Consider the following 27,791-nt stretch of genomic DNA (forward strand, 5'->3'; position numbering starts at 1 on the left):
TTTCGCAACCAATATCATCCATAAAATAGGTTTTTGGGGTTAGGTCGCGTAACGAGTTATCGAGAAATGTTTGTAATGTTTGATGCATGACTCTCAAAAAGACATACAGACAAATCTGTGCGATGTGGCTTTGTTGAATGCTTTTGATCGGTTTCCGGAACATCGGGGTGATGGTTCAGCTCTGCGTGGATTAACGCTAAGTTTATCATCTTCGTGTCAAAGGGAGCTGCATCCGTTGGAAGGTGTGAATGAATCTACCATGAGAACTATTTATTTACCACGAATGTTTTGTGTTTTTTTGTGTGATAACGTAACACGCTCAACATGTGCAACACAAATGTTTACATATTGCCACATGCATCTAGCCATCCAATGTCATACGAATTCCTAGATGGCGAATCGTTTAACGTTCAATTGACAGTGTTAGGGGCAAGCGTTAGGTGTGAGTGCCGTGGTATGGAAAGAAGAGTGGAAATGGAGGTTTTGTGTTGAGGCGATAGTGAAAACTAAAAAGTGCACACACACAAGAAATTAGTACAAAAACAAGCACCAAAATTATTTAGAATTTGTAAAACAAAGAGGAAGGGGGTGATAATTTTGGACCCAGGAACGCAACCATAGTTTTCCATTTAGGTATATTATTTGCCCAACGCGATTTAGCCCAACCCGCCATTTTCCAGGAACGTAACCTCCGCGTTGGACGAGCTCTGCCTGGTTTGTTTAACTGCCAAGAGCTTGGAATTAGCCAAATTAAGTGCAATGTCAGATAACCAAACATAATGTTATGATGTTAGCGTAGTACTATTTATTTATTTATTTAATTACTTCGCCTGGCTAATCCGTTGAGAACATCTGTTTACAAGGGTACCCAGGGGACCAGGCTAAGATGACAAACTCATGAGACTCTACATCCGGATTGTTTGCGAATTGAACACCGAAAGTAAAGAGTCTCAGGCAGGAGTTGAACCCAGATGCACTGTTTTCACACCGTACGTAGCCAACCACAGAGGTGCGGGGGAACGACAACAAACCAAACACGAAAGGCAAAGCGTGGATTTGTCGGGTGGATATTGAGTACTCGGTCTGGGCTACATGACAGATGATGGGAGTAGTGAGTGGTAGGACAGACCTATGATGGACGTGATACAAACCTGTTCGTGGGTGGACAGTCAGCTGTAGATAACCAATGTGGTATTGCACAGTTTGGGAAAAAACCGTGACCTCACAGCGAAATTGCCCAGAGTCGTGGGTCTGGATGTCGCTGAGGGTGATGGAGGCCTCGCACTTGGACACATCACCCACCCAGGTGGCCTGTAAAGACCAGTAGCTGCTCTCTCCATCGGCGTATTTATAAATCTGTGGTCAATAAAGGTAAAAGTAATACAGAGATCAAATACGTTATATTATTTCAGTACAACATTTGTTCAAATAAAACAAGTAAGATTCTGACTCCAGGACTGCGACTGGGCTGGATAAACTGTTGACAAAGGAGCTTCACGTGGAGACTGTTTTCAAATGACTGGCCCATGCCTGCGCCCAGTCACGTGACCAGGGGCCCTCGATCTGGATAGAAAATACCAAACCTGTTCATCTGCGTTGCATATTGTAAATGCTCAAGGGCCATGTGACCAAGTTTACTAACAAGACTGATCAATTCCACGCCTGCGCTTGCTGCAATTTAGCGGCAAATGGCGCACAGGACGGACATAGAAGTAACTCACCCTCTCTTCTCGCCCGTCGATGATCCTGTACCACTCGACCAGCTTGGTGGTAGCGCCGCTGATTGTACAGGTGTAGGCACAGGGCAGCAGAAATGTACTGCCTGCCATGGCGTCCATTTTATCTGGGGTCACAACCACGAGTTCTAGGGAAACCACACACACCGCCCACATTAATGTATATTTTCTTATCTAATGTAAATGTATCAACGCTAAACATTTGTCAGTAACAATGCATTTTAAAAGTACAGAACAGGCAAACCTCGTCGAATGCAGGGGGGTTACGTTCCTGGAAAATGCCATGTTGGGCAAAACTTTGTTAGACACAAAACATAACTCGTGTGAAAACTCGGGTTGCCTTCCAAATGATCACCCGCTCCCTCTTTGTTTAACTAACACTACCAGATGCCCACCCTCGTTGTTGTACTAACGGATGCTGAGTCTCACGTCTTGTGTGTGTACACTCTTTGTCAATTTCAACGCAACACAAAACCTCCGTCTCCATTCTTCCCGCACCACAGCACTCACACCCTACGCTCGCCACTAACACTGTCACTTGAACATGTAATGATTCACCATCTAGTCGTCCGTATGACTAACGTTCTCAATAACAAGAATCATGCGGTAATATGTGAACATTTACGTTGTGCTGCTGCTGTGCGTTTTGAGTGCATTACATTATCAAACAAAAAAACATACCCACATGTACACAGATGAAGTGTTCTTGAAGACGCGTGGACAACGGGGTAAGGCACACGTATTTATTTGCACAATGTCTTTACAATACTGGAGGGATGTATCGGCCCCCTCACCCGTACAACTGGGAATTCACCCCTAGCTAGCCTTCCTAGCTGAGTCCTCCGCTAACGGGCTAGGGGAGGCTGTCTGGCCCGACACTGGTTAGTCGGGCTACGGTACCCGGAATCCCAGAGGTCTGACTCTGGTTCCGGGACCACGCCACTGGCTCCAGCCTGCACTGCCCTTACAAGGGCGGCGTCCCAGGGGGAGTCCAGGGCCTATCTGGCCGGTCTTCTCTCTTCCCTTAACTACACTAAGACTGAGCCCCGAGCTCTCTGGCTCAACCCTTTTTATACCCCCCTAGAGGATCGAAACCCCCCTCACGCCGTCCAGTACGGACGTCGTTGCGGGCACCACCCCGTGTGCTCACGGAGTCCCCGCCCACTGTGTTTGTTATCCGTTAGCCCCTATGCAAACAGCCCTACACAAACAGCCCCTCTGTAACAGCCCTACATCACCCCCCCCTGTACAGCTCGCAGCCGTCCCGGCTGCAACAACTTTAATAAAGGCTGTTTAACCCCTGGATACCCGCGTGTGCCTTAAAAAACTTTTTAACGCTAACATGAAGGAACCAACAGCAACAACGACAACAACAACAACAATGACAACAACAAAACCCACAACCCCGAAGGGAACAATCCGACGCACCCCCCCTGAATAAATACGAATACCGTAAGAGTGACGCATATATACAGGTTAAGCAGGGAACTCGCAACACACATGCAACACAACACAAAAAAAATGTGTTAGGAGCTCCCCACCGACGCAGCACCACGCAACCGTACGTAAGAGAGAAGAAGAAAAAAAATGTTCGTCCAATGCGTTATAAGAGTCTGCGCATTTTTGCGCGTGTCCTTGCTGCAGGCCCGTCACACGGGGCAATCCCGGGTGGCGAACCCGCCGGTGGCGGTTGTTCGTTTTGTATAGAGTCCGCGTCTGACGTCGCGGGAACCGCGGCGTCCCTTGCAGCAGCAGGTGGGTGCGGGCTCGTCAGTCCCGATGCACCTGGAGGTGGCACGGCCGGCAAGGCATTAGGTGAGCGCGGTGGAGACGGAGCTAGTGAGTCGGTCGACCCCCCACACGTCTGGCCACGCATGTGTGAAGTGGGTTTGTGTACCGCGACGAAAGGTTTCAACCGAGAGGGGTGCACGAACCATCGCCGCTTCCCCCAACGAATGCGCACGCACTGTGGTCGCAAGACCTCGACCACTTCCACAGGGCCCCGCCACGGCCGCGCCAGCTTAGGGGAGGTGGCCAGGGGTACTTGGGGACAGTGCAACCATGCCCTGTCCCCCGGTTTCCACTGTATTACATGCGCCCGACCCAGCCTGAGGCGCTCGTTCGCCTTTTGACGGAGGTCCGAGTTCAACCTCGCAGCATCCCGCGCCTCTGTTAATTTAGCCAGATTAAATTTGACGTGGTCAGCCAATTTAGTTTTTCCTTGCGGGTCGGGGATCTGCAGCTGGGCGCGAACAGGCGGGTCGGGTTCGCGACCGTACATAAGGAAAAAGGGGGAAAATCCCGTAGCTGCATGGGGTGCCATCCGGTATGCCGCCAAGACCCCCTGAATATGCAGGTCCCAATCAGTCTGAGAATCTGAGACCTGCTGTGCCATCATTGACGAAATGGTGCGATGCAGGCGCTCGACCATTCCGTCTGTCTGTGGGTGATACGGGGAGGCCCGAATTTTCTTTGTGCCTAAGAGGTCACAGACTTGTTTAAGCAATTTGCTTGAAAAATTTCTACCCTGATCGGTCAGCAGCCGTTCCGGAGCACCTTTGTCCAGGACGTATCCCTGAACAAAGGCGTCCACGATGGCTGCTGCCGACTGGTTGGCAAGGGGCCAGGCCATGGGCCAGCGCGTAAAATACTCGACTCCTGTCAGCAAATACCTATTGCCCCTGGGGGTGGCGGGAAATGGGCCCAAGATGTCCAGCGCGACAAGCTCATTTATTCTGGACACCTTGATTGATTGTAAAGGCGGGTTAGACTCCCGTGCCGGCGGTTTCTGTTGCGCACACCGCGGGCATGAATTAAAAAGATCCCCAACATCCTTTGTCATACCAGGCCAAAAAAAATCTAGTTGTATCAGTGCAAGGGTCTTTAGAGTCCCCAGATGTAACAGGCGCTCATGCGCGGCCCACACCACTTTGCCTCGCAACTCCGAAGGGACGACCAGCCGATGTCGCTGCGATTTTGCGTCCCAATGCATGAGCAGACCCTGTACCATTTCCCATGCACCCGAATCACCTTTCACCCGGCCAGCACCCCCGACGCGACGACGCCACCCGAGGAGGGAGGTATCCTCCATTTGGAGGCGCCCCCACTCAGTGACGGGCAACCCCAACAGGGAATCCCTTCCCTGTTGTTCGATCGAATTATCAGGCAGTGGTTCGTCGTCGTCGGTGGCTGCCAGGATCGGAACCGATGCGTCCCCTGAAGGTCTGCAACGTCCCGACCCCAGGAGGCATGCACATTCCGAGGTGGTTGGCATGCGTGACAGAGCGTCCGCGTTGGTATGGCGAACGCCCTTACGGTAAGTGGTCTCAAAATCAAAATCCTGGAGGACCTCCAACCATCGAGACAACTGTCCCGATGGTTGTTGAACCCGCAGGGCATACTGTAGTGCCGCATGATCTGTGCGGACGGTGAAATGCCGACCGTACAGATATGGGCGATACTGTTGGATGAAAAAAACAATTGCCAACAGTTCTCTACGGGTGACACAATATCTCTGCTCCGCAGGAGACAACACCCGACTACCGTATGCGACCACCCGTTCAACGCCATCAACCACCTGGGAAAGCACACCCCCAATACCCGTGTTGCTCGCATCGGTGTCGAGCAAAAAGGGCTTCGAAAAATCAGGGTAGATCAAGGGAGGGGCTTTCACCAGGGCGTCCCGAAGGGAGCGGAACGCAGCCTCCTCCTCTTGACCCCAGTGGAACCGAACCCCTTTAGATGTTAAAGCGTGCAGGGGTTTAGCAATTGTCGCAAAATCAGCAACAAACCGTCGATAATACGACGCGAACCCAATGAAACTCCTGACCTCTCCCACCGAGGTGGGAGTCGGCCAGGAGCTGACACACTGCGTTTTGGCGGGATCGGTAGCAATACCTGAGCGTCCCACGATGTGCCCCAAATAACGCACCGAATCACGCAACAAATGGCATTTTTGGGGCTTGAATTTCAAATTAGCAGCCCGCATCTTTAGGAAAACCGCCCGCAACCTCTGGAGATGTTCATCAAAGGTTTTTCCAAAGACGATAACGTCATCCAAATAAATGAGGCACGACTCCCATTGCAGTCCAGCCAAAACCAATTCCATTAAACGCTGGAAAGTTGCCGGCGCTGAGTGTAAGCCCATCGGCAACCGGTTGAATTGAAACAAGCCGTGCGGTGTACGAAAAGCAGTTTTAGGCTTTGACTCATCATCCAGAGGAAGCTGCCAGAATCCCGAAAGTAAATCGAGTGTGGAAAAGAATCGCGCTCCCGCCAAGGCGTCAAGCGATTCATCCATCCGAGGGAGCGGGTATGCGTCGGCAACCGAAATTTTATTAAGACGCCGGAAGTCAACGCAAAACCGCAACGAACCGTCCTGCTTTTTAACCAGGACGATCGGCGCTCCCCAAGGGCTGGTGGAAGGAGAAATGATGTCCGCGGCCAACATGTCATCAACAGCCGATTTGACATGGTCCTTTTCGGCGGGACTCAACCGAAACGGATTTTGGCGAATTGGCGCGCTGTCACCCGTGTCAATATGGTGACGCAGCAAGTGAGTGCAACCCAAATCATATTTATTTCGACTAAAAACGTCGGAAAATTCTCGCAGTAGCGTTTTAAGTTGTTGACGCTCTGAATCGGACAGGTCCGTCGATCCCGCACAAAGCGCCTCGAGCCACCCTTCATCGCCGTCCGAATGCGGTCGCGACGCAGGGACAGTGTTGACGCAATTTACGGCGGGTTCCTCACACGGCACCGGCGTTGCGTGAGCAAGCACGGTCCCCTGTGGGATCACCACCGTCCGCGAGCCCACATTAAGGACCGCGATGAAGGGTTCACCATCCCCTCTCACTATGGTCTGGGCCGGTAGTAAGTCAGGTCCACTAACCCCGGCCCTAGACGGTCCCAACAGTACCCCTTGTGCCCCAGCACCCTTAACGAGGGGCCGCCGAAGTTTCAAGGGTACCAGCATTTGCGTCCCCGGAGGAACGCGTACCGTTCTTTCCACGAGCGCCGGCACCGTCGCGAACGCCGTCCGAGTCGCAACCGGCGATGGCAGAAACGCCATGCGTCTGCCCGATGGAAGCTCTATGCACCCCTGGTCGATCAAAATTACAATCGGCATTTTGGCCAGGAAGTCCGTCCCCAGCAGGCACGGAACCGCCAGCGAGGAAGAAACAAAAATCGGCCCAGACAATTTTATTTCCCCGATGCAAATTTGGGCACGAATTTGTCCGATGATGCCAAGTGAGCCCCCGTTAGCCGCATAGAATGGTATGTTAACTGGCATCAAGGGACGACTCCGGACGGGGAGAATATTATAAATTAATTCCGAAATAATAGTCGCCGATGCTCCCGTATCGACCAGGATGCGCACTTCAACCCCGTCGATATACCCCACAACGGCCGACGACCCCGACGATGCGGCAACCACACGATCGGCCAGCACGGACCACTGGCCGGGTTCGATATGGGTACCCGGAGTGGTGCGTGATGGTGCGATGGTGCGTGATACCGGCCCCCCTCTCGTCGCGGTGTTTGAGTGCGTGACGGGTGTGTGTGTGGGCCAAACGTGTGGGGTGCCGCGACTCGCCGGTTTTTGATGGTGGAGCTTGGGATGAGGCCCGTCGTCCCGGTGAGGTGTCGTCCCGCGCTGACGAGGAGAGCGGCACCCCGAGGCGACGTGGCCCCAGACGCCGCAGTTAAAGCACCGCGGGAGCGACGTCGGAGGTGACGAATGGTCGGAACGGCCCGACCCGTCCTGGCCCGGCCGTGCACTCGTCGCCTGTTGCCGTCGGTGGTCGACGGCGTAGAGTTCCTCCGTCGGAAGGGTGGCTGCAGCCACCGCACGCCCCGCCGATGCCCTGCTGGCTTTTCGCCGGAGCGACAGGAGGTTTGCGTGGAGGAGCCGCGCCGCCTGGAGCGATGTCATTTCCGCGTCCTCCTGTGCGACGACAGCGATGTCAAGATCGTCAGCCAGGAGGAGTATTTTCTCCGTCACCATAGCGTCGATGCCGTCGTCATCCATACGGGGGAAGGCCGACTTGGCCAACGCCAGGAGGCTCGTTCGGTACGCCAGGGGCGACTCCTTTTCTCCCCGCTTGCGGTCGTAGAACTCCTGTCTACATTCCGCCGATGGTCCGTAGACCCCTCCCAGCAGCTGCAGCGCCATTGGTAACGTAGAGCGCCTTTCCTTCGGTGCCGATGTTAGAGCGGCAAGCGCGTCGCCGTCCAGGAGCGCCGGCAGGGCGTTGAGAGCTTCTGCGTCTGTCCATTTAGCCATTTCTTGGTGGGCGAGGAAGCGTCTTCGGAAGCCGCTCCAGTCGCCCTCTGCGCCCACGAATTCTTTAAGCGGGGGCAGCCTTTGATGCAGCGCAGCAGTTGCCGTGGAGTCCCCTGGGCTGCTGTCTCCCCGACCCGGCTGCGTCTCGGCGCGAACGGCAGATGGCATCGCCTGTCGCAGCTTTGATGACGCGCCCTCCTCCGTCGTTGATGCGGCAGCCCCAGCGCGGCCGATGTCGGACCCCAGGTTGAGGTTGGCCACGCCCCTAGCGGTCGCCGCGTCGATGGCGGGAAATTCAAAATTTGAATCTTCAGAAATGGCGGGAAGGCGCTCCGGACGCCGGTTCCCCTCGCCCCGCGGTGGACCACCAGCCCCCAGCCGTGTGATGTTCTCCAGCGTAGCGGCAGCGGCGTAGAGCAGTTCCGCCAGCCTCTCGTGAGCCAGCCTCAGGTGGTCTGTCCGCTGCTCCTCTTCATGGCGACGCTCCGGCAAGAACGCGTCCGGCCCCGGCTGCACGTCGTCTTGTTGAGCCATCTCGGGCTCGACAATTTCGGCGGCGTCTTCCGTTTGCTGTTCCCTGGCTCGAGCTGTTTGGCGCGTGTCCATGTTCTTGGTTCTTCTGACGCCAGATGAAGTGATCTTGAAGACGCGTGGACAACGGGGTAAGGCACACGTATTTATTTGCACAATGTCTTTACAATACTGGAGGGATGTATCGGCCCCCTCACCCGTACAACTGGGAATTCACCCCTAGCTAGCCTTCCTAGCTGAGTCCTCCGCTAACGGGCTAGGGGAGGCTGTCTGGCCCGACACTGGTTAGTCGGGCTACGGTACCCGGAATCCCAGAGGTCTGACTCTGGTTCCGGGACCACGCCACTGGCTCCAGCCTGCACTGCCCTTACAAGGGCGGCGTCCCAGGGGGAGTCCAGGGCCTATCTGGCCGGTCTTCTCTCTTCCCTTAACTACACTAAGACTGAGCCCCGAGCTCTCTGGCTCAACCCTTTTTATACCCCCCTAGAGGATCGAAACCCCCCTCACGCCGTCCAGTACGGACGTCGTTGCGGGCACCACCCCGTGTGCTCACGGAGTCCCCGCCCACTGTGTTTGTTATCCGTTAGCCCCTATGCAAACAGCCCTACACAAACAGCCCCTCTGTAACAGCCCTACACAGACATACACGGTAAATACATCGTTCTCACAGTCAATTCGCACGCTCCAATGGACGCAGCACTCTCACGAAAATGTTCGCAGCGTCAAACTGCGTATCACTTAAATACCACCCCTGTGTTGTGGAAAACAAACCTCATCAGCCACAACCGTCTAGATCCAAAACATGCGTTAGATGAAACCGCGTTGGGCAAGGGTTTCCTCTCTATATTTTTTCGTTACCAAATGTTATCCCTGTGTCCCGTCACTAATATACACATTAATTGGAAATTCTCGCTCTCACACAGTTGGGAGCGAGACTTTCCCAATATACTTTTAATTCTCAGTTTTAATTTCGTCAATTAAGTGCAGGATTGCAGAAGGGGGGGCTTAGTCCATCAACTCACTCGACTTTAGCACTCGGTTAACTCGCCGGCAAATGTCTGGACTTGACCCCATGCTTCTGAGTGGCGCTAACTCAGCACTCTGACCTCCAAGTCACCTCCTATCCGACGTTGTTTTAAGATTGCGTAAATGTCGGTGAGGAGCAGTCAAAGGTTGTGATGTACAATGGTGGTGATGAGATCGTAGCCAGGGGTTGAACCCAGTTCACCGTGGCACTGGGCCCATGACTCTAAAGTGTACATGTTGAGTTCTATATCAGGTCTATAGGATAGGTGATAGAGTTGTGGGTCATAATGTAGACGACGTTTGAAGATAATAACACAAACCTGATGGACTCTTGACATTCAGCTGTAGATACCCAATGTCGTGCTTGTTTTGTGGAAACACCGTGACCTCACAGCGATATCGCCCAGAGTCGTGGGTCTTGATGTCACTGACGGTGATGGAGGCGTCACACTTGGACACATCACCCATCCAGGTGGCGTGTAAAGGCCATTGTCTATCTCCATTGGGGTATTGATAAAGCTGTGGTCAACAAAAGCGAGAGCATGCACAGATCAAAGATGGATGTATGATGTATGTATGTTGTATGCATGTTGAACTTCTTTGGCACAGTACATAGGCAACCGTGCTAATTGGAGGTGCGGGGGAAGGACAACAAACTAAACATAAATATCAGTTTTAAGAAACGAGTTTTCAATCTAGATGATGATTTAAAAGTGCATAGCTCCAGTGGCTTCCTAATATCGGAAGGCAGAGCGTTCCAGATGGCCGCAGCAGCACATGTGACACCGCGTGATATGGTGACCATCTTTGTTCAATGGCCAGCCAAAAGTCGCTGCGAGGATAACCGGAGTTCATGCCTAGAATGAATAAGAATTTATTTAACATCCATTGGACACCTTTTACCGGAATCAAAATACAGAAGGTTGTAAGATGTAGAGTTAGCACGGTTGGCTACGTATCGTGCAAAGAAGTTCAACGTACATACATACAAGAGATGATCATATGTACGGACGTTATGACATCACAATACCATGTGACGTCATAGCTTTTGTGCATATCAAACAGTCCACCAGCACATGCATGCTAATTGCATTGTCTACCAAAATGTATATCAATATAACCCTGGGAGGAAATATTTTGAGATGGGGTTTTGGATCACCCACGCACCCTTCACCACTGGCTACGTATGCATAGATTCCTAGAATGAACGTGAGCAGATACAGATACAGCAGTAGCTGTAGCACACTATAGGGCAGTCCACAACTTAGGAATATAATTAGATCCTGTGACCCATTCGTAAGTTTGATGTTTGTAAGTTGGTGACTGCATGTACATGGTTCCAGTGATGTCATTTATTACACCTATGAAAGTATTTTTGTCTGTCTGTGTACGCCTATCCTTTTAATGCGTTTAACTGACAAACTATTTTGTTTATGTTTTAACAAAGTACACAAATACAACAAACTAAGCCCCCAGACGAACACTTGGTATTTGTTTTTGCCCTTGGTCCAATCTACACTTAGAAAATCACACTTTGTAACAAAGCACGCATCTGCGCATGCGCGTAACACGACTCGCAGTTGCCCCGAGCAATGCAAACGAGCTCACTGAGCGACGACGGGAGGGAGGTTTTTCGCGTTAAAAATCCCGAAAAGAAAAAAATGAAGCCTCTCCAAGACAAACACAAAGACAAAGAGAGTGGCGCTATGGCACGCAAAACAAACAGTGGAGGAGCAGCGGCTGTCCAAACAGCTAACAAACAACGAAGGCACCTTAGCAGCATGAGCTGAGAAAACTGCAGGGCAGCGTGCATCAAGACAAGCCAGAAACTGCACAGTTACTGCTGCAGCACAGGCTGAGGGAAATCCAGAGCAGCGCGATGTCCTCTGCTCCCCCGCCCACCCCAATGTGTGCAGTTACTTCTATAGAGTCAGTAGATACTATTGTAGAGTCAGTAGATACTACCGTAGAGTCAGTAGATACTACCGTAGAGTCAGTAGATACTACTGTAGAGTCAGTAGATACTACTGTAGAGTCAGTAGATACTACTGTAGTGTCAGTAGATACTACTATAGACTCGGTAGATACTACTGTAGAGTCAGTAGATACTACTGTAGTATCAGTAGATACTACTGTAGAGTCAGTAGATAGTACTATAGACTCGGTAGATACTACTGTAGAGTCAGTAGATACTACTGTAGTATCAGTAGATACTACCGTAGAGTCAGTAGATACTACTGTAGAGTCAGTAGATACTACTGTAGAGTCAGTAGATACTACTGTAGTGTCAGTAGATACTACTATAGACTCGGTAGATACTACTGTAGAGTCAGTAGATACTACTGTAGAGTCAGTAGATACTACTGTAGTGTCAGTAGATACTACTGTAGAGTCAGTAGATACTACTATAGAGTCAGTAGATACTACTGTAGAGTCAGTAGATACTACTATAGAGTCAGTAGATACTACTGTAGAGCCAGTAGACACTACTGTAGAGTCAGTAGATACTACTGTAGAGTCAGTAGATACTACTGTAGAGTCACTCGATACTACTGATGCTATGGTATGTAGGGTGCGTAGCTATATATGCCTACAAAATAATTAATTAAAATTGGGTGGGGGGAGGGGTAAAACAAAATTGGGGGAGGGGGGGGTCGACAATTTTTGGAAACCATTTAGATCAACTTTCTGTAACTTTTTGATTCAGGACTTCTGAAAGGCTCTGATAGTTTTGTTGACGGACAAATGGACAGACAAACGATCTAACCCAAAGCAACCTGTATTATGGAGCACACCCCCCACGCCCCCCCCCCCCCGTGTTCCGACAAACTGCGTAGAGCCAAAGACGCGTTCGAAAAAACCGCATTAGGAAAGGTTTTCCTGCATTTAGATGTCTTTTTAAGATAGAGAGATTTGTAACTCACCCTCTCTTCACGTCCATCTATGATCCTCAACCACTCCGCCAGCGTGTGGGTAACGCCGCTGATTGTACAGGTGTAGTAGCAGGGCAGGAAAATCGTGCTGTTTGCTACAGCGTTCATTTTCTCTGGGGTGACGACCATAAATTCTAGGGAAACAACAACACACAGCGCCCACTTTAGTACATCTCGTATGGAAAATGAGAATAGGTTTTACCCCTTCTGGCAATGGAACATGAGGTGTGTTAAAATGTCCAAAAACCGAATAGAAACATTTTTGAAGACATTAAGTGTCGCATTGACCGCACACAGTACTTGTGGTGAACATGCAAACAAACGTGGCTCTTACAGTGAGGGAAAAAAGTATTTGATCCCCTGCTGATTTTGTACGTTTGCCCACTGACAAAGAAATGATCAGTCTATAATTTTAATGGTATGTTTATTTGAACAGTGAGAGGCAGAATAACAACAACAAAATCCAGAAAAACGCATGTCAAAAATGTTATAAATTGATTTGCATTTTAATGAGGGAAATAAGTATTTGACCCCCTCTCAATCAGAAAGATTTCTGGCTCCCAGGTGTCTTTTATACAGGTGTAGTGGGTTCGAATTAGGTGCACACACACGCAACTTGGAGGCAACACTATTTATTAAACGGTAAGTAATATAACACTGTACATAAGGTGGTGACCACCTTCCTCAACTCACTAACACTCTGGAACACGACACAGACTGGACCAGGCAGGCAACGGCCTGCCTGGTCCAGGACGACGACTCGGGACTTGACGACCAATGATGTCTTCACTTCGGAGTACAGTACAACAGCCTCGCTCTGCGTTCACACCACGCTTATATCTGCTTTGGCGTGGCCGGCTCCGCCCAGGCGTGGCCGGCTCTGTCCAGGTCACGCCTCCCTTCCCAGGCCACGCCTCCCTTCCCCCCACCTCTGGGAAGGTCCGGATCCCTCCACCACGTGACCCCCCAGGCACCCCCTTGGGGCCCCCAGCCCTCGTACGGGCCGACACAGTAGTGACCGTTCTGTCACTACATCACCCCCCCCTGTATAAACACACAGCCGTCCCCGGCTGTAACACAACTGTGAACATCTTCTTGGTTCTTTCGGTAAAGTCACGTAGAAGGGAAGTAATAAAATAATAAAAATAAAACATAATAAAATAAAATAATTCTCACGACGTTTCGGCTACAACGCAAGCAGCCGTTCTTCACCTGAAGACGGCTGCTTGCGTTGTAGCCGAAACGTCGTGAGAATTATTTTATTTTATTATGTTTTATTTTTATTATTTTATTACTTCCCTTCTACGTGACTTTACCGAAAGAACCAAGAAGATGAATCCCTGCAGTCACTAAAGCTTTAAATCGAAATACAACTGTGAACATCGAAAAGGTGTGCCTCCGAACCAGCAACATCAATAAATGACCGGCGACCGATAAGAAATACAATCACATAATATATACAGAATCGACGAGGGTAAAAGGAAGGAAACCGCATAGAAAATGGGGAATTAACAACAAATATACATGAAAACTGGCTAACCCACTTACGCTCCAGCACAGCCCCCCCCCCCGTTAGAATCACGCATGCAATGACAGTCACCCGTTAGCACGCCCCCCCCCGCCTTTCCGACGTGGCGTCACAACCAGTAGCACGCGTCGGCCATATCGGGGGGGGAATTTCCATGTTACCACCCCACCGCCTTTCCGACGCGGCGTCACAACCAGTAGCACACGTCGGCCATATCGGGGGGGGAATTTCCATGTTACTACCCCACCGCCTTTCCGACGCGGCATCACAACCAGCAGCACGCGTCGGCCATATCGGTGGGATTTTAACCCAGTCTCTCTCCAAGACTCGCATCGCAGCATATAGCTGTACCGACCGAGCTGAGACGACCCAGTCTCTCTCCAAGACTCGCATCGCAGCATATAGCTGTACCGACCGAGCTGAAACGACCCAGTCTCTCTCCAAGACTCGCATCGCAGCATATAGCTGTACCGACCGAGCTGAGACGACCCATCGTTCACTCACTGCACAACATGCACCCTAACAACTGAGGGAAACAGTCTCAACGTAACAGGACAACTCCACCTGAACCTTACGAATCTCCAGCCCACTGTTTCAACGCGCCTCAGAGGGTCTCAACCTCCGAGCCGTCAGGTCAAGCTGTCAGCCATAGCATGACGGGACCACCCTCCCTGAGCCATGTGAGCGCACAGCCCACAAGGCTAGACAAGCCACAGAGTGTCTCGATCTCCGGGCTGTCAGGTCAAGCCTTCAGACACAGCATGACGGGACCACACTCCCTGAGCCATGTGAGCGCACAGGCCACAAGGCTAGACAAGCCACAGAGTGTCTCGATCTCCGGGCTGTCAGGTGAAGCCGTCAGACACAGCATGACGGGACCACACTCTCCGAGCCATGTGAGCGCACAGCCCACTAGGCTAGACAAGCCACGGAGTGTCTCGATCTCCGGGCTGTCAGGTCAAGCCGTCAGCCATTGCATGACGGGACCACACTCTCCGAGCCATGTGAGCACACAGCCCACTAGGCTAGACATGCCACGGAGTGTTTCAATCTCCGGGCTGTCAGGTCAAGCCGTCAGCCATAGCATGACGGGACCACACTCTCCGAGCCATGTGAGCGCACAGCCCATTAGGCTAGACATACCACGGAGTGTTTCAATCTCCGGGCTGTCAGGTCAAGCCGTCAGCCATTGCATGACGGGACCACAACGTTCATGTTAGACACGCAACACTCACTGGGCCATCCTGGTCAGGATCTGCGCCCCAAGATAAGTGACAGCCAGCACCACAATTCCAAATCCCTGGCAGCATGTCACCATCGCAATTTAACATTTTAACACCATCACAACACATACAATTTGAATTTTGATCCCCCACAGAACTGATCCAATGCCGAACAGGTACGCACAATTTGTGACGATCCCGAATATTCAATGGTCACAACAATACACCTCACATCCCGTATCCGTACACATCATCTCCGAGACTCGCATTGCAGCATGCAGCTATACCAACCGAGTGGAGAGAGCAACGCAATTTGACGGCAATTAACGGAAACGCACCCCCGATCCATGTAGACCACAAGGAGCATTCCCGCACAAAAGAGTGAGTTTGAAACAAACCGAACCTGTCATTTCAAAATACCCTTCAACATTAACCACGGGCCTCAGGGCATTCGAATTTTGAGAGCAAAAAACTATACACAAACCCCAAGAATCGGCGAATTGATTAATACAGTATATGCAGTATACGAAGTTCGTACAGTCAATCATTTGGCGCAATGCTCCATCCAGTCCCCACATGGCAACACACACAATCAATACTCCAGACAATCCGTACATAGTAAATAATCACAAGCAAGTACCCAACATTCCATACACTGTTAACAATTCCAAGCAAAGCCCCATACGGTCTGTACCTTGGCAACAATGACGATCAAAGTTTCTTACAGTTACACGTGACAATCACGAGCGAAACTCCATACAGTATACACAATAACAATGGCGATTTCGCAACAAAACGATGTAACAACACGAGTCCTTAACACGGCAACCTACAGGATATCAACGGAGCTCGGGACACCAACAACGAATTAATCATTAACTACACCCAGAAGATACCGATCTCGACGCCGTATTTAACAACGCCGTTAAAAGCAGACACCCGCATGGAAGCCGCGTCAGTTTATCACGCACACAACCGGACAAACACGCTCCGCAAACCAGCGAGTTAAAAAAAAAACACCCGCGATCGCAACCCGGCGCACGTAAGATGGGTGAAGATATTATTATTTTTCTTGAGGTCGGGTGCTTGTCATGTCACGACTCGCCTGGCAAACTGTGAATAGCGGAGGGCGGCAAGGTGGAGCACTGGGACGGCCCGAAGAATCTTTCATGGTGAACACGGCCTGCTCTTGCGAACCCGTTCACCTCTCGCGCTCGAGCAGAAGGCTGGAACTCCCCCTCTGCAGGCGTTGATGTCGGCGGGAGCGGCATTTCGGCAGCAGGAGCGGCGTTTTGGCGGGAACAGCGCACCGACCTGCCGCCGAAATGGCGGGAACGGCGTTTTGGCGGGAACAGCGCCCCAACCAGCCGCCGAAATGGCGGGAACGGCGTTTTGGCGGGAACAGCACCCCGACCAGCCACCGAAATGGCGGGAACGGCGTTTTTGGCGGGAACAGCGCCCCGACCAGCCGCCGAAATGGCGGGAACGGCGTTTTGGCGAGAACAGCGCCCCGACCAGCCGCCGAAATGGCGGGCCCACCGCGTGGCCCGCATGCCCGGGCCTCCCCCGCCAGCCCCCCGCAGCGACGATGGTGTCCTCTCGCCGCGGCTCCGTCGCTCCGTTCCCGATGGCGGCGAAGCAGCAGTGCGATGCAAGTCCCGCCGCTCCGCGTGCAGCGCCATCTCTCTCTCTCTGTCACCGGGGCTGCCATCCCCGGGGCTGTCCGAAGGACGGTCGTCACACCATCCCCGTCGTACGAAGACGTCCAGATGAGTTTTGTCTTTGTTTTTCGTGTGCCCATTTTACTTCCCTAGGATAACACCTAGCAATATTTATTTTTCCACCTTCTGACGCCAAATGTAGTGGGTTCGAATTAGGTGCACACACACGCAACTTGGAGGCAACACTATTTATTAAACGGTAAGTAATATAACACTGTACATAAGGTGGTGACCACCTTCCTCAACTCACTAACACTCTGGAACACGACACAGACTGGACCAGGCAGGCAACGGCCTGCCTGGCCCAGGACGACGACTCGGGACTTGACGACCAATGATGTCTTCACTTCGGAGTACAGTACAACAGCCTCGCTCTGCGTTCACACCACGCTTATATCTGCTTTGGCGTGGCCGGCTCCGCCCAGGCGTGGCCGGCTCTGTCCAGGTCACGCCTCCCTTTCCAGGCCACGCCTCCCTTCCCCCCACCTCTGGGAGGGTCCGGATCCCTCCACCACGTGACCCCCCAGGCACCCCCTTGGGGCCCCCAGCCCTCGTACGGGCCGACACAGTAGTGACCGTTCTGTCACTACATAGGTAACAAGCTGAGATTAGGAGCACACTCTTAAAGGGAGTGCTCCTAATCTCAGCTTGTTACCTGTATAAAAGACACCTGTTCACAAAAGCAATCAATCAATCAATCAGATTCCAAACTCTCCACCATGGCCAAGACCAAAGAGCTCTCCAAGGATGTCAGGGACAAGATTGTAGACCTACACAAGGCTGGAATGGGCTACAAGACCATCGCCAAGCAGCTTGGTGAGAAGGTGATAACAGTTGGTGCGATTATTCGCAAATAGAAGAAACACAAAAGAACTGTCAATCTCCCTCGGCCTGGGGCTCCATGCAATATCTCACCTCGTGGAGTTGCAATGATCATGAGAACTGTGAGGAATCAGCCCAGAACTACACGGGAGGATCTTGTCAATGATCTCAAGGCAGCTGGGACCACAGGTCACAAAGAAAAAAGTTGGTAACACACTACGCCGTGAAGGACTGAAATCCTGCAGCGCCCGCAAGGTCCCCCTACTCAAGAAAGCACATATACATGCCCGTCTGAAGTTTGCCAATGAACATCTGAATGATTCAGAGGACAACTGGGTGAAAGTGTTGTGGTCAGATGAGACCAAATGGAGCTCTTTGGCATCAACTCAAGGAGGAGGAGGAATGCTGCCTATGACCCCAAGAACACCATCCCCACTGTCAAACATGGAGGTGGAAACATTATGCTTTGGGGGTGTTTTTCTGCTAAGGGGACAGGACAACTTCACCGCATCAAAAGGGACGATGGACGGGGCCGTGTACCGTAAAATCTTGGGTGAGAACCTCCTTCCCTCAGCCAGGGCATTGAAAATGGGTCGTGGATGGGTATTCCAGCATGACAATGACCCAAAACACACGGCCAAGGCAACAAAGGAGTGGCTCAAGAAGAAGCACATTAAGGTCCTGGAGTGGCCTAGCCAGTCTCCAGACCTTAATCCCATAGAAAATCTGTGGAGGGAGCTGAAGGTTCGAGTTGCCAAACGTCAGCCTCGAAAACTTAATGACTTGGAGAAGATCTGCAATGAGGAGTGGGACAAAATCCCTCCTGACATGTATGCAAACCTGGTGGCCAACTACTAGAAACGTCTGACCTCTGTGATTGCCAACAAGGGTTTTACCACCAAGTACTAAGTCATGTTTGTAGCAGGGTCAAATACTTATTTCCCTCATTAAAATGCAAATCAATTTATATAATTTTGACATGCGTTTTTCTGGATTTTTTTGTTGTTATTCTGTCTTTCACTGTTCAAATAAACCTACCATTAAAATATAGACAGATTATGTCTTTGTCCTTGGGCAAACGTACAAAATCAGCAGGGGATCAAATACTTTTTTCCCTCACTGTATAATATATAAATTGTCTTTAATAATAATGTAACTATAATGTTACATGGTATTGTTTTCAAACTGATTGGCCTACATCAAAGGACAGACTTCTTTATGGCCTCGTCTCACCAGCTGTCAGACCAGAGAACGCCTAAATGTGAACAGTACAAAGACAATGCACGTATCAGAGCGTTTATAGCTTGGAGTGAGCAGCTGTATCACGTTCAGATGGCAATTGGACATCGGTGTTGATGAGATTTATAGCCAAGAGTTGAAGCCAGATGTGTGTAATCCTTATAGTGGCAACATGTCATGAGATACAGAATCCATTGGATCCCTCAAAGTGCAGCGTAACCTTTTGTGTTAAGAGTATGGCCCACAGAAGTAGATATCACACAACTACCTCTGACATTCCATGAGGTGACCTCTGGTTCATGTGTATGTGTGTGTGGAACTTCTTTCGCACCATACGTAGCCAACCGTGCTAATCGGAGGTGCAAGCAAACAACAAACTAAACACAAGAAAGCAGTTATAAAGAAATGAGTTTGTCAATTCAGATAATTTAAAAGTGCACAGCTCAGTAGTTTCCTAATATTGGAAGGAAGAGCATTCCAGATGGTCGCAGAAGCGCATCTGAAAGCGCGCGGTGCACTGACTGATGGTGAACCAAAAGCCGCTGGGCGACACCCCCTCAAACAAATATAACCCCCTTGTGGTAGCAGCTCTCTCGCTGTGTTCTTCCTGGTTCAGCAGTTCTACTGCTGGTTTTTGTTTCGCCTGAGGACGATAGCTTGTGTTGCGATCAAAACGTCGTGATACATTCTTTTATTTTTCTACCTACATGACTTTACCGAAAGAACCAAAGAGTATGATGATGGTGGTTTTGGTGGTGGTGACGATGATGATGGTGGTAGTGATGATGACGGTGGTGATGATGGTCATGATGATGGTGGTGGTGGTGATGAAAGTGGTGATGGTGACAATTATGATGATGGTAATGATTGTGGTGGTGGTGGTGGTGATGATGATGAAAGTGGTGATGGTGATGATGATAGTGGTGATGATGGTCGTGGTGGTGATGATGGTGATGATGGTGGTTGTGATGATGGTGGTTATTGTGATGGTGGTGATGATGATGATGGTGGTTGTGGTGATGATAGTTGTGGTGACAATGATGGTGGTGATGATGGTGATGATGATGGTTGTGATGGTGATGGCAGTGATTGTGATGGTGGTGATGATGATGTTGGTGGTGACGATGATGATGGCGATGGTGGTGGTGATGAATTCGAGTTGACCACGACCTGCTATTGAACTCACCTCGTTGTGTTCTTCCGTGGCGCTGAGCTCCGGACTCTGAGCCATTCCCAACCTCCGCGCTGTCAACGACCACCGTTACTGCGGATAAATCAGAATCTCAGAATCATCATTTATTTTACTTATAATAGAGGAATCCGATGAGCTATGAAGCTCTTTCACAGATGATCCAGTAGGGCTACAGGGTAAGAACGTTACGCTAATGACGGTCGCATTAAGGGCACCACGGTGGCGAGGAGGTGTTAACTACCTCGCCTAGTATACAGGAGGCCGTGGGTTCGATCCCAGCCCTAACACCACGGTGGCTAGGAGATGTTAACAACCTCGCCTGGTATACAGGAGGTTGTGGGTTCGATCCCAGCCTTAACACCACGGTGGTGAGGAGGTGTTAACTACCTCGCCTGGTATACAGGAGGTTGTGGATTTGATCCCAACCATGACGCCTGTTGTATATTTGGAGCTTGCGTGTTTTCCTCGTGGTCTCGTGGCTTTTACTCTGGATCCTCCGGTTTTTCCCTCCACATTTAGAATCAACATCACGCGTTTAGAATTTTTGGCTGCTAGACATTTCCACGTGGTGATGATGATGACGATCAGCCACTTCACTTGTGGCCAGGTCGCTTCTAACAAAAGAACTACACATCTCAGTGGGCCTCACCTGGTAGAATAACAATAGTTTAGTTCAGTGTTTAGTTCACATGTAGATCCTTCTGTGGAAGATGCTTTCACGAATGCGTGCAAAGTGGAGAGAGATCGTGTCACCGACTGGCGTAATAACGCACAATGCGTGCGTGTGTTTGATTCAGCACAGAGAGGCATTACTGAGTCTCTGTTGTGCCCCTACACCCCTCTCGTCAATCCACTGCTGGATGAGAGCCTCATCACACCATGTCGGCTCCTGATGGCCACGTGACATACTTCACCATCCTGGCCAATGTGGGTTGATGAAGGCAATCATCATAGCCGGCGCACAGCAATGCCTTGTACTGCCCTGCTCGTTGCTGTATCTATGTACGTATGTTGAATTTCTTTCATACCACGTAGCCAATCGTGATAATGTACGTGTTGAACTTCGTTCGCACCGTACCACTGGACGGGTTGCGCAGGATTTCTACCTACGTGACTTTACCGAAAGAACCAAAGAGTATAGGCTACAAGTGGTGGTGGTGGTGGTGATGATGCTACTTACCTAACAATAATATTAGTATGAATATTGTTGTTGCTTTTGTTTTTCCGAGTGGAGAAGTCGGGGCGATTCCTTCACAAATGGAGGACAGGGATTCTGTAAAATGAACAAGTTACAAACGTTTACACCATTGGAACCTCATTTGCCAGTAGCAAAATATGATTATTGTTTTTTTACCCTTTTATCTGGCAACAAAACTGACACCTTTTTTTACAAGGAGTCATGTTTGCATTGACCATAATACCTGCAGTCGGAATGCAAACAAAAAACATAACTCTGATAATGTATGCACTGCCTTTTGGCGTCATCTGGTCCAACACCATGTGAGACTAGGCTCTAAAGAAAGCTGTCTTGGGTGTGGACCAATCAACTTCAAGGACAGTGCATACATTATCAGAGTTGTGTTTTTTGTTTGCATTCCGACTGCAGGTATTGTGGTCTATGCAAACATGACTCCTTGTAAAAAAAGGTGTCAGTTTTGTTGCCAGATAAAAGGGTAAAAAAACAATTATCAAGTCACAAACGATTTACAAATGAATGCCTTCGTTTGGAAGGTTCACATCTCCCCACTTCGCCATACGGCAAGACCAGGGGACGTGCGGTCAGGGGAGGCAGGGGAGGCAGAGCCTCACCTGCCATACTGCAATGATAACAGCTGGTACGAAAAGTAAAAAAAAAAAGAATAATCTAATAAAATAAATATTAAGATTTTTCCACTGATCTGTGTTATAAATGTCATTTCTGTACGATTCCAATCATTTTTATCGTCAAAATCGCCAAATTTGCAGAGCTCCGCTGCAAATACAGGAAGAGACGAGAGGTGAGGCAGCGACGAGCTCAGCCTCCCCTCTGATTGCGCAACCCCTCAGTAACTGGATGGAGCGCGGGCAATAAGCGCGTGCCTGTTACTATCTCAGTATGTCACCAATGTCATGTTTGTAGACCCCTTCATTTCATGTCCTCGCCTTCCATACTGCAGGTAACTTATTTCACGTGTGTGTATAAAGATATTTAGGCTCGCTGGTCTCGTCATGAAACTGCAATGAAAAAGCACCAGGGGAGGCAGCTATCACATCTGCCTCACTGAGGGGGACATCTCGATTTAAAGCTTTCGTGACTGCAGGGATTCATCTTCTTGGTTCTTTCGGTAAAGTCACGTAGAAGGGAAATAATAAAATAATAATAATAAATTAAAATAATAAATAAAATAATACAAATAAAACATTTTATTGCTTTTTTTATTTCCCTTCTACGTGACTTTACCGAAAGAACCAAGAAGATGAGGTTCTGTGTTTTATCTCTCTCTCTCAAATTTAGCATTCTCAGGAAGAACGTAATCAACCAGGTAGGGTGTTGACTGTTATGTTATCCGACTCTCTGTGTTGTATTACATTCCATTTCTAAGTTTACTAGATTTGTGTTTCTATTTCATTTATACCTGATGATGATTGCTTGTGTTGCAATCGAAACGTCGTATGCTAGTATTTAATTTATTATTTTATCTTTATACGTGACTTTACCGAAAGAACCAAAGAGTAGTTACTGCAGTCACGAAAGCTCCAAATTAAGAAAGATGAGGGGGACATGTCTAACACGCCCCCCTCAGTGTGTGACTCGCTCACACACTCATTCATATACTCACACACTCATACACTCACACACTCACTTACACACACACTCACTCACACACTGGTGAGTACAACACACTCACTCACTCACACTCTGGTGAGTACAACACACTCACTCAGCCATTGACCTCACCGCACATCACTGGGCAAGACTCATCAACACGAGACAGTGAATCTCAATGGGAGCTCTCTCTCTCTCAGCTGGTGGTTAAACCACATTCCTGCGGAGGGAGCTGGTAGGAACGTTGGGTTGCTCGGTCAATGGCCAGGGTCAACGGCGGCGTGGTGTATTCCGCAAATATGCCCGACTGTGAGGGCGGGCACAAGCCGGCGTGAGTAGGTTAAACGTTGAGTTTTATAAGGGCACCACGGGGTGACCAGCCCATCCCCACCCAGCCCCACCCCTCCCACCCCCCACCTAGCCGCACCCTCCTCACCCAGCCCCTCCCCACCTTCCTCACCCAACCCCTCCCCACCCCCCACCCAGCCCCACCCTCCCCACCCAGCCCCTCCCCACCCTCCTCACCCAACCCCTCCCCACCCCCCACCCAGCCCCACCCTCCCCACCCAGCCCCACCCCACCCTCCCCACCCAGCCCCTCTCAACCCCCACCCAGACCCACCCTCTCCACCCAGCCCCTCCCCACCCAGCCCCACCCTTTCCACCCAGCCCCTCCCCTCCCTCCCCACTCAGCCTCTCCCCTTCCCACCCAGCCCCTCCCTCCCCACCCAGCCCCTCCCTGCACGACGGACGGACACAATAATCCCCTGTGTGCTGGTGTAACCAGGAGGTTCCTACCAGTATAAAGGACGTCAATCACAAGGGACAATTAATCTCAATGGGGTCTCAATCTCAGAGCGCAGTCCTCAGCTGGTGAAGGGCCATGCAGCCCTGCACGTCTCTCTCACCTGCCCGTATGGTTCTCTCACCTGCGAGGCGCCTCTCTCACCTGAGAGAGGCGCCTCTCTCACCTGCCCGTGTGGTTCTCTCACCTGAGAAGCGTCTCTCTCACCTGCCCGTGTGGTTCTCTCACCTTACAGGTACGCGCCGCGTGAAATACCAAACTCACTCCTACTCACAGACTGTGTGGGGCAGGCGCTGTTGGCCTGTAGCGCCTGCCAGGCCTGCACTGTGACACACGAGGAAGTGAGTGGTCAAGCACCACGCCCGCCCGCCTTTGTGACTCGCCCAGCGCCCAGCGGTGTTCGCTACGTACCGCGGCAGGTGCTCATTTGAGGCTGAGTCGACCTTGGGGCAGGCCCAGGACCGGCTCAGATCATCGTCACCCGGAGGAGTTGAGCCGCGAAGAGCGGGAACTCAACTCGCCACTCCGCGTTCGTAGCTGCAGGCGAAATGAAACTCGCTGTCACTTCCCCTTCGCCCACACAAAGGTCAAAGGCTCAACTCGATCACCTCCGCAAAGGGGCCGTCCATAAATGACGTCACGCACCTCGGGGGGGGAGTGGGGTCAGACATTCGTGACGATGTGTCACGAGGGGGGGAGGGGGGGTTTGAGAAATGTGACTTCACATCAAAATGCGCAAATTTTTAATGTTAATTAAAGATAATTGTTTTAACACTAATTTGGATTGATTTTCGTTATTAACTATTTGATTCTTTAAATTGACTAAGGTCACCTTTTATTTATTCCATGAAGGAGCATTCTGCTTTTCCATGGGAGAATGGAGAAGCATACATTTTGTACATTTTTAGAATGATTGTTATTAAACATTTTTATTTTAATGATTCTATCAGGGCTTTTCATTCTGTGAAATGAATATGTGATTGTTATAATTGGACTCGCAATTTTGCTTCGTTCTACTACAAAGTTTGAAGTATTTTTTTTTTGCTAGAATTAATTTTATTAATTTATAAATATAAGAGAATTTCAATATAATATTATGAACATCTGCAGTTTTAGTTAGACGTTTAATATTTTCAAGTGAATTTAATGCTAAATTTCAGCTTTCCAACGCCTCCGTTATAATAAATGTTTTCTCCTACAACATCAGGGTACAGCGCCACATTAAATACGCACTACAATGACAATAGTTTAAAGCGATTTGAAGCATTTTTTTATTGGAAATATGGTTTGGGGGGGGGGGCAGAGCTTTGTGAGGGGGGTTTGAATGTCTGTGACGCCGTGTGACGAGGGGGGAAGGGGGGGTCAAAAATCGGCCAAAATCGCGTGACGTCATTTATGGACGGCCCCTTATCACACTATCGATTGATGCTTTATCAGAATATCGATTGATGCATTATCAGAATATTGATTTTCTTGCGGTCTTTCCTCTCCACATTTCGAAGCCACACGTTTAGAGTATTTTCAGAGTCTTTGTCTGCTGCTATCAATGTGATGATGATGATGATATCAGACACGTGACTGAGCTGCTGTCACTAGTGATGGCCCAGCTCGCTTCTCATACAATATCTACACAGCAGCTGAGTGGTGGTCTTACACCTGGTGACACAAACTTAGTTTAGTTGTAGTGTGGGTCTCTGTGGGTCTCTATGGGTCTCTATGAGTATGGGTCTCTGTGGGTCTCTATGGGTCTCTGTGAGTATGGGTCTCTGTGGGTCTCTATGGGTCTCTATGAGTATGGGTCTCTGTGGGTCTCTATGAGTATGGGTCTCTGTGGGTCTCTATGGGTCTCTGTGAGTATGGGTCTCTGTGGGTCTCTATGGGTCTCTATGAGTATGGGTCTCTGTGGGTCTCTATGAGTATGGGTCTCTGTGGGTCTCTATGAGTATGGGTCTCTGTGGGTCTCTATGAGTATGGGTCTCTGTGGGTCTCTATGAGTATGGGTCTCTGTGGGTCTCTATGGGTCTCTATGAGTATGGGTCTCTATGGGTCTCTAAGTATGGGTCTCTGTGGGTCTCTATGGGTCTCTGAGTATGGGTCTGTGGGTCTCTATGAGTATGGGTTTCTAAGTACTGTATGGGTCTCTATGGGTCTCTGAGTATGGGTCTCTGTGGGTGTCTATGGGTCTCTATGAGTATGGGTCTCTGTGGGTCTCTATGGGTCTCTGTGGGTCTCTATGAGTATGGGTCTCTGTGGGTGTCTATGGGTCTCTATGAGTATGGGTCTCTATGGGTCTCTGTGGGTCTCTATGAGTATGGGTCTGTATGGGTGTCTATGAAATCCAACCAATCAGCTCCCTTCTAGATTTGAAGTTTTCGTGACTGCTATGATCCAAACTCGTTGGTTCTTTCGGTAAAGTCACGTAGATGAAGAATAAAATAACAAAAATATTAATAAATAAAAGCAAATTAAAATCACGACGTTTCGATTGCAACACGAGCAAGCATCATCAGGTGTGGCAACCACAGCAAGACGTTTTTACTGAAGTGGGAGAGATGCCGGAGTGAGGAAGGCTTCATAAGGCAGAGATGGCGGTAGAGGTGGGGGGGAGAGAACAGGGAGTGAGTGAGTTGAGCTTTGCGTGTTCGCTAGGGAATGGGACGAGAGACGCGGGGGAGGGGGGGGCTAGAAGTTGAAGGCTGATTCCTAGAGATGAGAGGGGGAGAAAAACGACAACACGATTGCTGCCAAGATAGATGATGGTGGAGCCCAAAAAAACTAAATAGTCGCACTGCTGAACGCTGAGGATACAATTTACCAGAGGTGGGACAAAGTCATTGTTATGCAAGTCCAAGTCGAGTCTGAAGTCATCAAATTCATGACTCGAGTCTGACTCGAGTCCAAGTCACATGACTCGAGTCCACACCTCTGCAATTTACTCGGTAAAATAAAAGCGTGTAAAAATCTTCTTGGTTCTTTCGGTAAAGTCACGTAGAAGGGAAATAATAAAATAATAAAAATAAAACATGATTAAATAATTCTCACGACGTTTCGGCCACAACGCAAGCAGCCGTCCTCAGGTGAAGAACAGGTATGTCGGGAAGACAGCGTGTAAAACGTTTAAAAATCAATATTTTGGATTTTTATGATAGAATATCGTGTTGTCATCAGTATGACATACCTATACGAAGTTTGCAGTCGATAGCACATTGGTAAGTGTGTAAAAATTGAGTTACAATATTTTTTTTTTGAGGATACAACAGACGAAGTGAGTTAAATAAACGCGTGTAAATAGACTGGTACCCGCGTTAATTGTATCCTCAACCAATCAGCTCCCCTCTTTCCCCCTCCAGCTCCTACCAGAAATTCAACCAATCAAGCTCCCTGCAGTCACGAAAGCTTTAAATAGAAATTTGAGGGGGGGAGGGTTTGAGAAACGTCACTTCACATCAAAATGCGCAACTTTAAATAAATGTTAATCAAATATAATTGTTATAACACTAATTTTGATACATTTTCGTGATTAACTATTTGATTATTTAAATTGACTAAGGTCACATTTTATTTACTCCATGAAGGAGCATTCTGCTTCTCCATGGGAGAATGGAGAAGCATACATTTTGTACATTTTTAGAATGATTGTTATTAAACATTTAGATTTTAATGATTCTACCAGGGCTTTTCATTCTGTGAAATGAATATGTGATTGTTATAATTGGACTCGCAATTTTGCTTTGTTCTACTACAAAGTTTGAAGTATTTTTTTATAGCTAGAATTAATTTTATTAATTTATAAATATAAGAGAATTTCAATAAAATATTCTGAACATCTGCAGTTTTGTTAGACGTTTAATATTTTCAAGTGAATTTCATGCAAAATTTCAGCTTTCCAGCGCCTCCGTTTTAATAAATGTTTTCTCCTACAACATCAGAGTGCAGCGCCACAT

The 27,791-nt window shown here is 49.4% G+C and overlaps 1 protein-coding gene across 2 annotated transcripts in view; it reads right to left on the bottom strand.

Moving 5' to 3' along the window:
- Nucleotides 1-24,417, bottom strand: part of LOC133339384 (uncharacterized) — a 31,703-nt gene extending 7,286 nt beyond the window's left edge. The window contains exons 1-7 of one of the 2 annotated variants that reach the window (XM_061547525.1): nt 24,259-24,417; nt 21,418-21,510; nt 20,232-20,309; nt 12,504-12,646; nt 9,900-10,098; nt 1,722-1,864; nt 1,152-1,356 (exon numbers count right to left, since the gene is read on the bottom strand). In XM_061547525.1, the coding sequence (XP_061403509.1) occupies nt 1,152-1,356; nt 1,722-1,864; nt 9,900-10,098; nt 12,504-12,646; nt 20,232-20,309; nt 21,418-21,510; nt 24,259-24,274 (877 nt within the window). In that variant the 5' untranslated portion in view covers nt 24,275-24,417. The remainder of the gene's footprint in view (nt 1-1,151; nt 1,357-1,721; nt 1,865-9,899; nt 10,099-12,503; nt 12,647-20,231; nt 20,310-21,417; nt 21,511-24,258) is intronic. The other variant, XM_061547526.1, reaches the window with a different exon arrangement.
- Between the last annotated feature and the right edge of the window lie 3,374 nt (nt 24,418-27,791).

The sequence above is a fragment of the Lethenteron reissneri genome, unplaced genomic scaffold (assembly GCF_015708825.2).
Source record: "Lethenteron reissneri isolate LAM-NWPU_2019-01 unplaced genomic scaffold, ASM1570882v1 scaffold_185, whole genome shotgun sequence".
Lineage (NCBI taxonomy): Eukaryota > Metazoa > Chordata > Hyperoartia > Petromyzontiformes > Petromyzontidae > Lethenteron > Lethenteron reissneri.